We start from the raw sequence: 12,121 nt of genomic DNA, 5'->3' as shown, positions 1-12,121 counted from the left end.
ACTGGGAGGTCTGGATAATGTGCTGTGAGAACAATGAGAAGTCCTGGAAACTTCTGTCCATGAATGAAACTGCTCAGCAGGATTAAGCAGGAGAACAGGAGGTGTAGAAATAAACAACAAGACCAGGGTAAAGGAAAACTTGAGCGTTTACTGACAGACAGCAGGAGTCCAATCATCTTTCAGCAGCGTCAACACAAAACACAAACTCAGGTGAACAGACAGGCGACTGATGGCCACGCGGCGGCGGGTCACACGGGCATCTGCAGCTGCGAGTACTCGTCCTGACCCTCCTTCTCCTCCAGGGGGGGCTCTGCATCATCAGCATCCAGCTGCAGGACCAGAGACCAGAGACACATGTCAGGACTGTCCACCAGATGGCAGAGTCCAAGCAGCTGCGGGTCAGAGGACTGAGGGGTTCAGAAATAAGAAAACCCTCCCCATAGGCCTCGCTCACAAAACTGACCAATGACAAGCCAGGGTTATTTTGTGAGGTCATAACCCATCACATTATAGCCTGCCTAAAACCACACGTCTAATCTTTAATGAGTTCATCGTGAGTTCAATCTCAGGAGAGTTTTTAGAGGTTTTTGAAGAGGAATGTTTAATAAGACTATCCATGTTTATATGATTACAATGATACATTCCTAAACTTATAAATTAATTTAAACAAGAACAGTTTTGGGTTTGTATTAGAGATGTCTTCCTTGCATTCCAGCGCCCCCATGTGGAACAGTTGCTGAGCTGTGGGTGTTTCAAGAACATATCTCAGAAACGATGATTGATCTGGATGATTGACACCTCAACTGAAATAACAAGTAGGAGAGGAAAACAGCAGGTTTGCTCAAGAAAGCTCTCCGTAGTCCTGCTTTTGTACTCTCCTACCATTAATGGAAACATTCTGACGGATCAGAGATGTTTTCGATTGGTCCCAGAGACTTGTGTTTCCACTGGAATCTGATGTCTAAAGGTGAAACACCAAATATGGGACTAAGTTCAGAGTTGGACCATAAACAATGAAGTGTTTTTTTTTGTTCTGTGACTGCTGGCTCAGTGAGATTTTAGCCAGTTTGTTCCTCTTTTAAAGCTCCGCTGTGCCATGTGAACATCGTTCCACAGCTTCAATGCCATTACAGAACTACACAAACAACAACAGACAAGTACAGGACTGTCTCAGAAAATTAGAATATTGTGATAAAGTTCTTTATTTTCTGTAATGCATTAAAAACAAAAATGTCATACATTCTGGATTCATTACAAATCAACTGAAATATTGCAAGCCTTTTATTATTTTAATATTGCTGATTATGGTTTACAGTTTAAGATTAAGATTCCCAGAATATTCTAATTTTTTGAGATAGGATATTTGAGTTTTCTTAAGCTGTAAGCCATGATCCGCAATATTAAAATAATAAAAGGCTTGCAATATTTCAGTTGATTTGTAATGAATCCAGAATGTATGACATTTTTGCATTACAGAAAATAAAGGACTTTATCACAATATTCTAATTTTCTGGGACAATCCTGTATAAAGACCATCTATAACGTAGTTCCTGTATGTAGGACATGTATAAAGAGCAGGGCAGCAGGGCAGACTCACACTCTGGAGCTCCCTGCGGCTGAAGATGCGGGGCAGCAGCAGCATCCTTATGGGGATGGTCAGTAGCAGCATGAAGGGGAATGCCAGAGCTGCCGCTGTTGCCATGACGACCCACAGCAGAGACAGACATGTCAGCTCGACAAGAGTGAACAAGTGCATCCTCAATGTCTGCACCTGTGGGACACAACAGAGGAGTTACCCGTCAATACAGTTAAGACCAAAGTATCCCAGCCCAGGTCCTGCATGACCCAAGCTGAAACAGTCCAGGTTCTGTCCAAGTCCAAGTCAAAGTCCAAGTTCAGGTCCAGGTCCAGGTCCAGGTCCAGATCAGGTTCACACTTGGAGTCCAGTTTTTGATCAAGACCATAGCATCTGATGTGAAATAAAGTTTTTTAGGGTTTTTTTTCATGCAGGCTGCGTCCATGTTGCAGTTCTTTCAGCAGAACAGGATGCGCAGCTGCCAGACCGAACTCCACTAATCTGAGCCACTATGTTGTTCTTGGTTTTTCTCCAGGAGGATCATTGGATAAAACCGGATGGTTGCAGGTGCAGTCCATCTCCCCACGACCCCCCAGCTGTGATTTGTTGTTGAGCATCAACTGTCTGTGAAGAGCTGGATGTCACACAGAGGTGTCAAAAGTATTCACATTCATTACTCAGGTAGAAGTATAGATACTAGATTTAAAAAATACTCCTGTAGAAGTTGAAGTATCAACTCAAGTTTTTTACTCAAGTAAAAGTATAAAAGTACTGGTTTCAAAACTACTTAAAGTATAAAAGTAAAAGTAACGTAAGGGGGAAAAAAGCCATTAAGGACAAAAGCCATTGAAAATGAATGCATCTTAGTATAATGCAAATATATTAAAGAACCATCTATGTGTACTATTGAGCATTAACATGTGTTTCAGAGAGCAGAAGATATGATGACTAGTTGCCTATAAGTATTGTAATGGTGCAAAAAGTCAAACTTCAGAGGCATGTTATCATTTATCCTAACCTTTATTGGAATGTACATCCAAGTTTAGTTGCAGGAATCTGAGGGAACGGATGTAAGAACAAAACTGGACAAGAACATCTGAAACAACCACAACCAAATTCACTCTATCCGGATGGAGCAATTTAACTGGATAGTTTTTATTTAAAGACCGAAATGAAATAGAGTAACAAGGCTGTTTTTAAAACGTAAGGAGTAAAAAGTACAGATAATTGTGTGAAAATGTAAGGAGTAAAAGTAAAAAGTCGTCTGAAAAATAATTACTCCAGTGAAGTATAGATAACCAAAATTTCTACTTAAGTAAGTTAACGAAGTATTTGTACTTCGTTACTTGACACCTCTGATGTCACAGCACTGAAGTCATGCAATGAGTATGTCAGAGCTCAACCTTTGTTGTCGTACGTCAAATTCAGGTGTGCTACCACGTCCGATTCATCATCATCTACTTATCTGACTCAACCCCTTAGGGACAGGTGCAAGACTGAGACTGGGCTTACCTGGCGGACATAGCTGTGGTCCGGGTGGTACTTGGGGGGCATCAGCAGCAGAATGAGGCGCTCTGTGAGCTGGTTCCCGTTCAGGGACATCACACCCATATAGAGGAAGATCCCAAACAGCACAGCCAGAGGGATCTGACGCAGAACCTCGCCAATCACGATGGACAGACCTTACAGAGCAAACACCGGGTCAGCAGACAAAAAGTACATCTCCACTGAGCGGCACGGAACGTCTGGTTTAGTACAGTACTCAGATTACTCAGAATACTCAGAATACCCAGGGCTTCATCACAGCTGGGTCCTGTTGGAGGTCCAGGCAACGTTAGTCTGGAGGGTAGTCCATGGAGAGTTGTCCATTGAGGTCAATGGGGCTTGACTTACTCTTGGATCCAGACCCTATTGGTCAGTAAAGGCACTGCAGATCTGGATCCAGACCCTAGTGGTTGTTAGAGGAACTGAAGGTCTGAAGCCAGGCCCCAGTGGTCAGTCAAGGAACAGAAATGTTCTTTACTGCCTGGATTAAGTCATCGTGAATACAGCTTTTTGGATGAAACCTTGGAGGATGGTCCTTTTGTGTCTCCATGACAGTGTAGGACTTGGTAGGATCCATTAAACAATTATACTAATGTAATCAGTTTTGATTATGACATCATCAACAGTTTTTCCAACAGTTTTTTCGCCATATCAATGTAAACACCATTTAATTCTTTATTTATTTTAAAAGGAGTAGTTATTGGTGGTGTGATTATTGTATTGACAGGAGACACTGCATCACGCTGGTATGATGTCACGCTGCTAAGTAAAGAGCCGACACAAATTGATCCATAGCACTCACCAGCTCCCCAGACCGCAAAACACAGTTTTTCAAGGCACCTTACAGTAGTCATACCTACTAAAACAGCCACCAGGAAGCCTGTCACCCTCTGCTCCTTGACCTCCTGGATGCGAGGCTTGTCTCCAGGGACGACAGCTTTGCTCATGACAGTCAGGGCGTTGGTATGTGTGACCGATCGAACCGTAGCAGCTGATAACCAAGGCAAACCAAACAGGGCTGAGATCCCACCCGTCACCACGATGAGCAGGAGGTCCAAGTGAAAACCGGTTCCCTTCATCAGCATCCTCTCCTTCTTACTGACAATCAGCCTGTAGGGCAGACAAAAGAGACTGAAAACCAGGTAATAGAAGACACCTACAAATGCTTGAGACTGGGAACCAAAGTCACATCCAGACTCATTGTTTATTGAACAGAAATCTACCACAATGTTTTTCCAGGTTTAAAAACTAAAAGTCGACAAAAATAGTGCCCTAAATCAACACCAAGTGTTCCCAGATTAACAGGAACAACCTAGTTTCATATATAACAAACAACCCCTGAGTTATGGCAAAGTAATCTCATGTTGGGAACAACACATCCTAACTGACAGGAAAGGTTTGTATATAAGTGTTGTACGCTGTGATCTGGGACTCCATGAAGATGAGGATGAAGACCAAGATTGCTGGCAGGATGCTGGCTCCCATCATCCAAACAGGAAACAGTCCATCCGAGCCCAGCGGAGAGATCAGCCAACCTCGCTTCTCTGGGGTAGACACCGAGAACCCACTGGGTACGTTCAGCTTCTGTTAGCCAATAGGAGAGAGATTCACCTATCAGATCTTTTCTCAGTAAATGTGCACTTGATAAAACCTCCAACTGTGCTCCAGCCGGACCTGGGTGTACGTGTCCTCCACGCTGTAGTCCACCAGCACCATGATGAGGATGGCAATGGGAACCCCAAAGTCTCCGATGGTCCTGCGGAGCTGAAACACACACAATAGGGAAGTATGGAACAGGAGATTGACAGGTGGACCGGAGCAGCATCAGCAGAGATGCAGATTCTGCATCGGTCCGTCGTGGTGAAAAACGAGCTGAAAACACGAAGCACTTGATTTACCAGTCAGTCTTCGTACCTACCCTCCCCTTTGGTCACCGGCTATGGGAAGTGACCATTTGTGTCTGTTCACTGATGAGCCCAAACAGCTTCACCCACTTCTCAGAGGCTGCTGGTTCAAACAGAGTCAAGGAATCTATTGGACCTCCAAGGGTCCCCGAAGTACCTGCTATCACAACATCTGCAGCATATCCTCTTAAGTTCAGGGAGTTGGAGTCAGGGCCAAGGATCAAGTCTGTACCAGCATGGTTTCTCCTTCAGTAGGTTTTCACCGCTGGTCCAGTTATCTAGACAGGACATCCGCTTCTTTCCCACAGTGGCTACGTTTTTTCATGAGTGCTCACAAATGGGGCTTTCACACTATCTACTCGGCTCGGCTCCACTCAACTTTACTCTGTTTTTAGGGTTTTCCACAAGATGATACCGGTTGGTACCTCCTTTTTTTGCACCTTCTTGGCCAGGGTTCCAATCAAGTTAGGACGGGCTGAAAATGCAACATCACCAGGCTGCAGGCCACTGAGTGGCCAGAGAGTAATGTCTCTAATGAGTTTTCAGAGCAACTCCTTCACAGCTACCACATTTAAAATCCCGAAACAGCAGCCGTGATATTTACTTCACAACTAAACTTTGGTACAGTGAAAAATTGCAAGCAAACCCACTTCGGGGTGCAACAAGGGGTCCACAGGTTTTTGTGCCCCAAGGCAAGTTGAGTCAAGTCAAAAACTATATAATGGAAAAGGGGTAATAGAGCAATGGCCAGGAAATCAAATGTGGTCAGCATGTCCCGGTTCAGCCATGTACCCCTGCAGGAATATCTGGACCTGTTCCTCTACTGACCACTGGGGTCTGGATCAGGACTTGCAGTTTTTCTACTGAGCACTAGGGTTTTGATTCAACAGTACATTGATCTCCATTGAGCTCCATTGTAAACTGTTCAACTTTACCATAAAAATAAACATATTTACCTGCCTGGAACTATAAAGCAGTTTTTGTCTCCATTATTAGCTTTCACATCCATAACAACTGTACCTGGAATTTGATAAACTGGAAAAACTGGAATTTTTGTTTACTTTGTCAGGTAAAATGATCAAAAGCAACAAATATATGTGAAAATCAGGGGCATGGTATTTTTATTTACAGCTGTTTATGGTTAAATACCAGCTGTCATCATTTACTTGGCACTTCTTGTGGCTTCTACAGCGTAATCGTTCTGATGGGGTCAGTGCTCTCAAGAATCAGAGGGCAGATCACAGTTTACTAAGGGCCAATCCCAATACACCCCTTACTTTCTACCACTAGCCCTCACCCACTACCACTAGCCCTAAAAATGAGTAGGGCCCTTGTAATCTTCCCTAAGGATTGAGACACCACTTGCTACGTCACTGCGTGGTCACCTTCGGGTACGTAAGCAACTGCGTAGTTACGTTTGCACATACGTCACACCATATCAGGAAGCCGAGAGCTAAAAGGACGTTTTAATTTCCGCTGTAGCGTTGTTAATATGCCACTTTATTAAGTTTTAATATTTTTTCAGGCGTAAAAGTAACCGTTAAGATCCCCAACCTGGGCTCAGTTTATCCTAATAACGCCTGTTAAGAAATTTGATCCGATGTTTTCGGGGGATATCTAGAGCCGCCGGCTCGGGAGCTGATTTATGGTTCCGCGTTAAATCGACGCAGGGCCTACGGCGTAGGGTACGCGGCGACGCACACCGTACGCAGCGCGTCGTCGCCTAACCTACGCCGTAGGCTCTACGTTGGTGTAACGCGGAACCATAAATCAGCCTTTATTCTGGCGAGATCTTCGCAACAACGAGCAAGCAAGTGATTATATACATTCACTGAATGAATATTATAAAAGTAAAATATATATTTCTCGCTAGAAATGTAATCAAAATGCATTTTTATGCAGAAACTAACTCAAAATATTGATTTTATTCACTAAAAAATAAGAAATGTCCGCCATGTTTTTTCGTTTGATTCAGTCTGCAAATGACGACGAAAAGCATTCTGGGAAATTTCTCTAGTACTCGGTCAGCTAGTGAGCATCTGAAAACCCTCGCTCTGAAGGGCTAGATTGATAACCACTAGCCCTCGTTTTCGCCACTACCCCTAGATGAAAAGAGGAATTGGGACACCACTACCCTCACGGGAACGCGCAAAATTTAGGGGTAGGGCTGAAAAGTAGGGGTAGTGGGAGTATTGGGACTGGGCCTAACAAAAGAACATCTGAAATATAATTTCCTCAGCAACAAGAATTACTGTTAGCATCATAGGTTAGCATGAGCTAAGATAAATTAGTAGCATGTGGTAACTGAGCTCAGTGTGGTCCAAGCATCCACCAGGTTTATTGGCTAAATATTTTTGTTTCACAACATTTGGATAAACCAGCAGATGGGCGGAGTCAGCTTCTGACAAATGATCACAGCTCCTGCAATTGGGCTTCTAGAGCACTCCTTATAAATGTCTGTTGACAACAAAGCACCATTTTACCGGTTCGTGTCATACAGTTCATGATACTGACCTTTCCTGGGAAGAAGGAGCTGTTCTTGAACTTGCGCAGGTAGAAAGCGATGAAATATGTCCCAGCCATCAGGACCAGTGACAGCAGTGCTGTGTTCGGCTCTCCGACAACCTTCCCAGGACTCCCAGCAGCTATGGTGTAGTTACACAGGGATGGAGAAACTGTGTTGTTTCCATGGTGACAGTTCTGGAGTGGATGTTCCTTAAAGATCTGGGAGAGACCAAAAAATAAGATTTGAATGGTGTCTGAAAGAATTTCCCGAGTTTGTGACTGATGACAAAACAATCCCTCATATTCTTTAGTTAGTCCCATCACATTCTGTGCACGTTCCTGAACTCACTTTGACCAGCTTAGCAAAGGTCTCGTAGATGAAGATGAGAGAGATGAGGAAGGAGAAGATCTCTTGAGTGAAGCGGGAAACAAAGCGAACCAGAATGCTTCCTTCAAAAGCCACAGTGAGGATGACAATGAGGATCAGCCAGAAACCGATCCACACCCGGCCCGTCAGGTACTCGATCCCGTTGTCTTTACAGAACTAAAGAGGAACACCAAGATTCAGCAGTAGAAAGGAGAACAACCCATCAACCTTTGTTTAGTTCACTTCAGAATATTTGCTTATGTTAGCCTTTTACTGGGCAAATTTCTATATTTCAGTAGTCATGTGTGTTCAATGGACCCTGAAGGGGTCACAAGCTGGAGTCATCTGAACCCGGTCCAATGTCCGGATGAATGCAGAGGGTCGTGTCAGGAAGGACATCTGATGTAAGACCCATGCCAAACTAAAAAAGCAAATCACAAGACCCATGACTTCCATATGCATTGCAACCATTATATGTGAGGGGGATGCCGCCGACCACCCCCCCAAATTTCAAAATTATTGCCTCAATTTGTTTCAGTTACTTTATCTAAATACCACAATGACAAAACCATTGTTAGTTTAGTTAGATTAGTTTTTGCCAGTTTGACTGTTTTGTAAGGCCAAGAATAAGTCCACGTCTGCTCCATAGAAGTAGGTGTCTAAGAAACTGTTAAAATGCACAAGAATACAGGAAATGGCATTTACTTCATTAAAAACGTTCTGGGTGAGGGCCATCCAGGCCCCTCACCAGTGTGTCTTCCCCACATTTAAAATGCTTCTGACGCTCTTGATGAACCCCATACCAAATCAGACGAGGCCTGGCTTAACAACAACCGCCATCTGCGCTGTTGACCCTTGATGATGGAAACTGGGCTACTGTTGTTGGAAGAAGGAGAGGAGGTAGGTGTGTCTGTAGGCAGAGAGAAAAGGGGGAAAGAGAAAGACTAGAGCTGAAAGTATGAACTGTGATTGTTTGGATTATGTCGGGAAAAGCAAGAGAGTTGATTGATCTTCTGTGTACTCGGGAGACCAGGTGGAAAGGTAGTAAGGCTAGAAGCTAAGGAGCAGAGTTCAAGCTGTTTTGATTGGTGCAGACGTCAATGGACATGTTGGAGAAGACAACAGAGGTGATGAGGGGTGATGGGCAGGTTTGGTATCCAGGACATGATGTTCAGATGGTGGTAGACTTTGCAAAAAGGATAAAAATAACTGTAGTGAACAATTTATCCAGAAGAGGCAGGAACACAGGGTCACTTATAAGAGTGGAGGTAGGAGCACACAGGTGGACTACATCTTGTGTAGACGATGTAACCTGAAGGAGTTTAGCAAGTCACCATCTGACCAATAGTAGTAGGGGAGAGTGTACCCAGACGTCAAAGGATGGTGGTGTGTAGGATGACCCTGGTCATGAGGAAGATGATGAGGACAAAGGCAGAGCAGAGGATGAAGTGGTGGAAACTGAAAAAGGAAGGAGTCTTGTGTGAGAGACGAGTTGAGACAGACTCCAGGTGTTTGGGAGGTGCTTAGATTTGATTGGACAACTACAGCTATTGAGATCAGAGAGGCAGGAGAGTACTTAGTATTTCATCTGGGAGGAAGGTAGATTAAAATGTCACCACTTTACTTAACTTTGATATGAGAAAAAAGTGAACAATGACTACATATCACCATTTGAACAAACGACATATTTTTGGGGTGATAATGACAAGGAATGCAATATATATACACACACACAAACTGAAGCAAATGTGAGAGGAGCTGCTTCCAGGTCCATGCTGACACATCTTTAAGGATCTTTAATCACAACTATTCCTTCTAACTGTCTCTTCAAGTGCACTCCATCAAGAGAAATAAAGAAGGTCTCAAGACAGAGCCATGTGTACCACCAGGACAGTTGGAGATGATAGTCAGATATCTTCAGGGCTTTTAGTGGGAAAATGTAGCAACATGAATGAAAGCTGCTTCTGGTGTATCAGGTGAGCTCACAGTGTAGAAGGCCTCCTCAAAAACCAGCAACGGTCCAGAGAAGCCGATCACCAGTAGAGGTTGAGCTCCCAGCACACTGAACACGATGCCCTGCAGCGCCGTGGCAACGATGAGCTCCGACACGCCAATCAGACCCTCAGTTTTCTCACCTGCGCCACATACAGAGATGGCAGGTGTTTAAGATGATCCAAGAGGTCAGGTCCTGAGTTCTGAGGTTCGGACTTACCAAGCAGTCCACCAAAGGTGATAGCAGGAGACAGAGCGGCGAAGTAGATGAAGATGACCGCAGCCATACACTGAGGGTTCAGCGCATCGCGGAGATCGCTGACGTATTGAGGGTAGCGTCGCGTCACATCTTTGATCAGACCACCGAAGAGACGTCCTGAACGTCTCAGAGGCTCATTTCCGGGTTTGGAGGGAACAAGAGAATCTGGAAGAGAAGAAAAATGCTCAGGAACACCTCTGAGGTCACAATTTTCCTGATTCAAAACTTACTGTCCAGTCAAGTGGACCAAATTATCACAGTCTTGTGTTCTTTTTGTGTAAAAACCGTAATAAAATTAATCTGGTAGCTGTCAGACAGATGTCCTCATATGTGTCTCTAGAATACTCTGGCATACAGAGGAGCTCATGATCCACTCAATGAACCTCATTCATGAAATCTGGATAAATTTGAATGTGTTTAAGTGAGACATGGTTACAGGAGTATATCCCTGATTTCACCGTGTCTCTGTCCGGCTTTCAGACAATGCTGAAGACTTGAAGAGGAAAGGGTAAGGGCAATGGAATTGGTGCTTGTCAACAACAGTTGTGATCCAGGACGTGGAAACATTGTTTCTGCAGCCTGGATATTCAATTTTTAGCTGTGAGTTTCCATCATTTTTATCTACTAAGAGAGGTCACCAGTGTTATTGTAGTGGGAGATTACATCCCGACGTCACCTAGGACAGGCGTTGCTTGTGACAGCACAACATCAGTTGTTGTTGCTAGGCTACAGACTCCACAACCCTGCACATTTTGAACTGTGACTGGTGATTTCAGCCACGTCTCTCTCTGTCACATTTCCAACGTTTCAACAGTTTTTCAAGTCTTCCACCAGCAGAAACAAAATGTTAGACTTGTTATATGCAAACAGGTCCTCTGCACGACCTGCTCTCAGCAAGGTGGATCATAATCTGATCTTTCTCTCCTCCACCTACAAACCCATCCTCCAGAGGCATCTGTGACCAAAAGGACTGTGAGAGTGAGTGAGAGAGTGAGAGGCCCGACCTTCATCCGGCTGATTGCTGCCCTGTTTCCCCTGTAGCTCCTTCTTCTTCTGGTCCTGTTGGTGCAGCAGCTCATCTTTGCCAAACTCAGATGGAGGGATGACCATGCTGAGGTCCAGAAAATGGTTGATGGCTGTTAGCAGTTCCTGGCGGTCTTCTGCTTCGTACGCTGCTTCATTGAAGTGCTAAAGGAAATGTCAAAATGACCATCTGACACCACTTAGTGGAGATATCCCATAAAATGTGTCTGTCAAGACTGACCTTATCCGACATAAGCGTGGCGATGGAGCGTCCAATCTGGTGGTAGTCAATGTTAGCAGTGGGTGGGCCCAAGAGGAGGAAGAGGAACCTGACAGGGACAGGAACCTCCAACACCGACTCTAAAAGGACCGCCTCCTGCAGCCGGACAAACACTATTGAGGGCTGGTCCAGGAACCCGAGGCTGCCTGAAGACACAGCAGAGAAACCACCTGAACCCAAACAACCAACAGCTCCACACATCATCACATATGATCACCAGGGCTCTCCCAAGTAAGACGTTTGCTTATGTTTCAACTTGTACCTCTTAAAAGTCATTATAGATATTTGGATGTGCACAGATTTTGCTGATAAATCTGGGAAACTCCAAGGCAGAGTACTGGGACCCTGCTCTTTACAAACACACCTCCTTGTTTTTGGTCAGCTGAGGTTTTATCAAGCCTTATAGCCAGCACTAATCTAAGCCTCTGGGTTTTTTTGTTGAGTGTCTCTAACTCTTACCAACCTCATTGATGTTGTGAATACAACTGGACACACCTTCTGTGACGTCACCTGCAGATTTTCCAAAGATTTATTTGAAATCACTCTATTTGAGCTCTTGTCATTGCCATCTTAGTTGTCTTTAACTCCGTCCATTCTAGTTAAACTAGAAATGGGTAAATAGATGGAATAAACAACCCTGGACTGAAAAACCCTGGAATGAACAAATCTG

The 12,121-nt window shown here is 44.3% G+C and overlaps 1 protein-coding gene across 2 annotated transcripts in view; it reads right to left on the bottom strand.

Annotated features, from left to right (window-relative positions):
* Window positions 1–152: 152 nt before the first annotated feature.
* Window positions 153–12,121, bottom strand: part of slc4a2a (solute carrier family 4 member 2a) — a 34,130-nt gene continuing 22,161 nt past the window's right edge. For both annotated transcript variants that reach the window (XM_061732730.1, XM_061732732.1), the window contains 12 exons: window positions 11,413–11,597; window positions 11,153–11,336; window positions 10,110–10,313; window positions 9,884–10,032; window positions 7,880–8,074; window positions 7,540–7,749; window positions 4,796–4,885; window positions 4,539–4,705; window positions 3,978–4,231; window positions 3,089–3,258; window positions 1,598–1,771; window positions 153–329 (listed from right to left, as the gene is read on the bottom strand). In XM_061732730.1, the coding sequence (XP_061588714.1) occupies window positions 249–329; window positions 1,598–1,771; window positions 3,089–3,258; window positions 3,978–4,231; window positions 4,539–4,705; window positions 4,796–4,885; window positions 7,540–7,749; window positions 7,880–8,074; window positions 9,884–10,032; window positions 10,110–10,313; window positions 11,153–11,336; window positions 11,413–11,597 (2,063 nt within the window). In that variant the 3' untranslated portion in view covers window positions 153–248. The remainder of the gene's footprint in view (window positions 330–1,597; window positions 1,772–3,088; window positions 3,259–3,977; window positions 4,232–4,538; window positions 4,706–4,795; window positions 4,886–7,539; window positions 7,750–7,879; window positions 8,075–9,883; window positions 10,033–10,109; window positions 10,314–11,152; window positions 11,337–11,412; window positions 11,598–12,121) is intronic.

Source organism: Cololabis saira, chromosome 10 (genome assembly GCF_033807715.1).
Source record: "Cololabis saira isolate AMF1-May2022 chromosome 10, fColSai1.1, whole genome shotgun sequence".
Classification (NCBI taxonomy): domain Eukaryota; kingdom Metazoa; phylum Chordata; class Actinopteri; order Beloniformes; family Belonidae; genus Cololabis; species Cololabis saira.
This window is presented reverse-complemented; position numbering and strand designations above follow the sequence as displayed.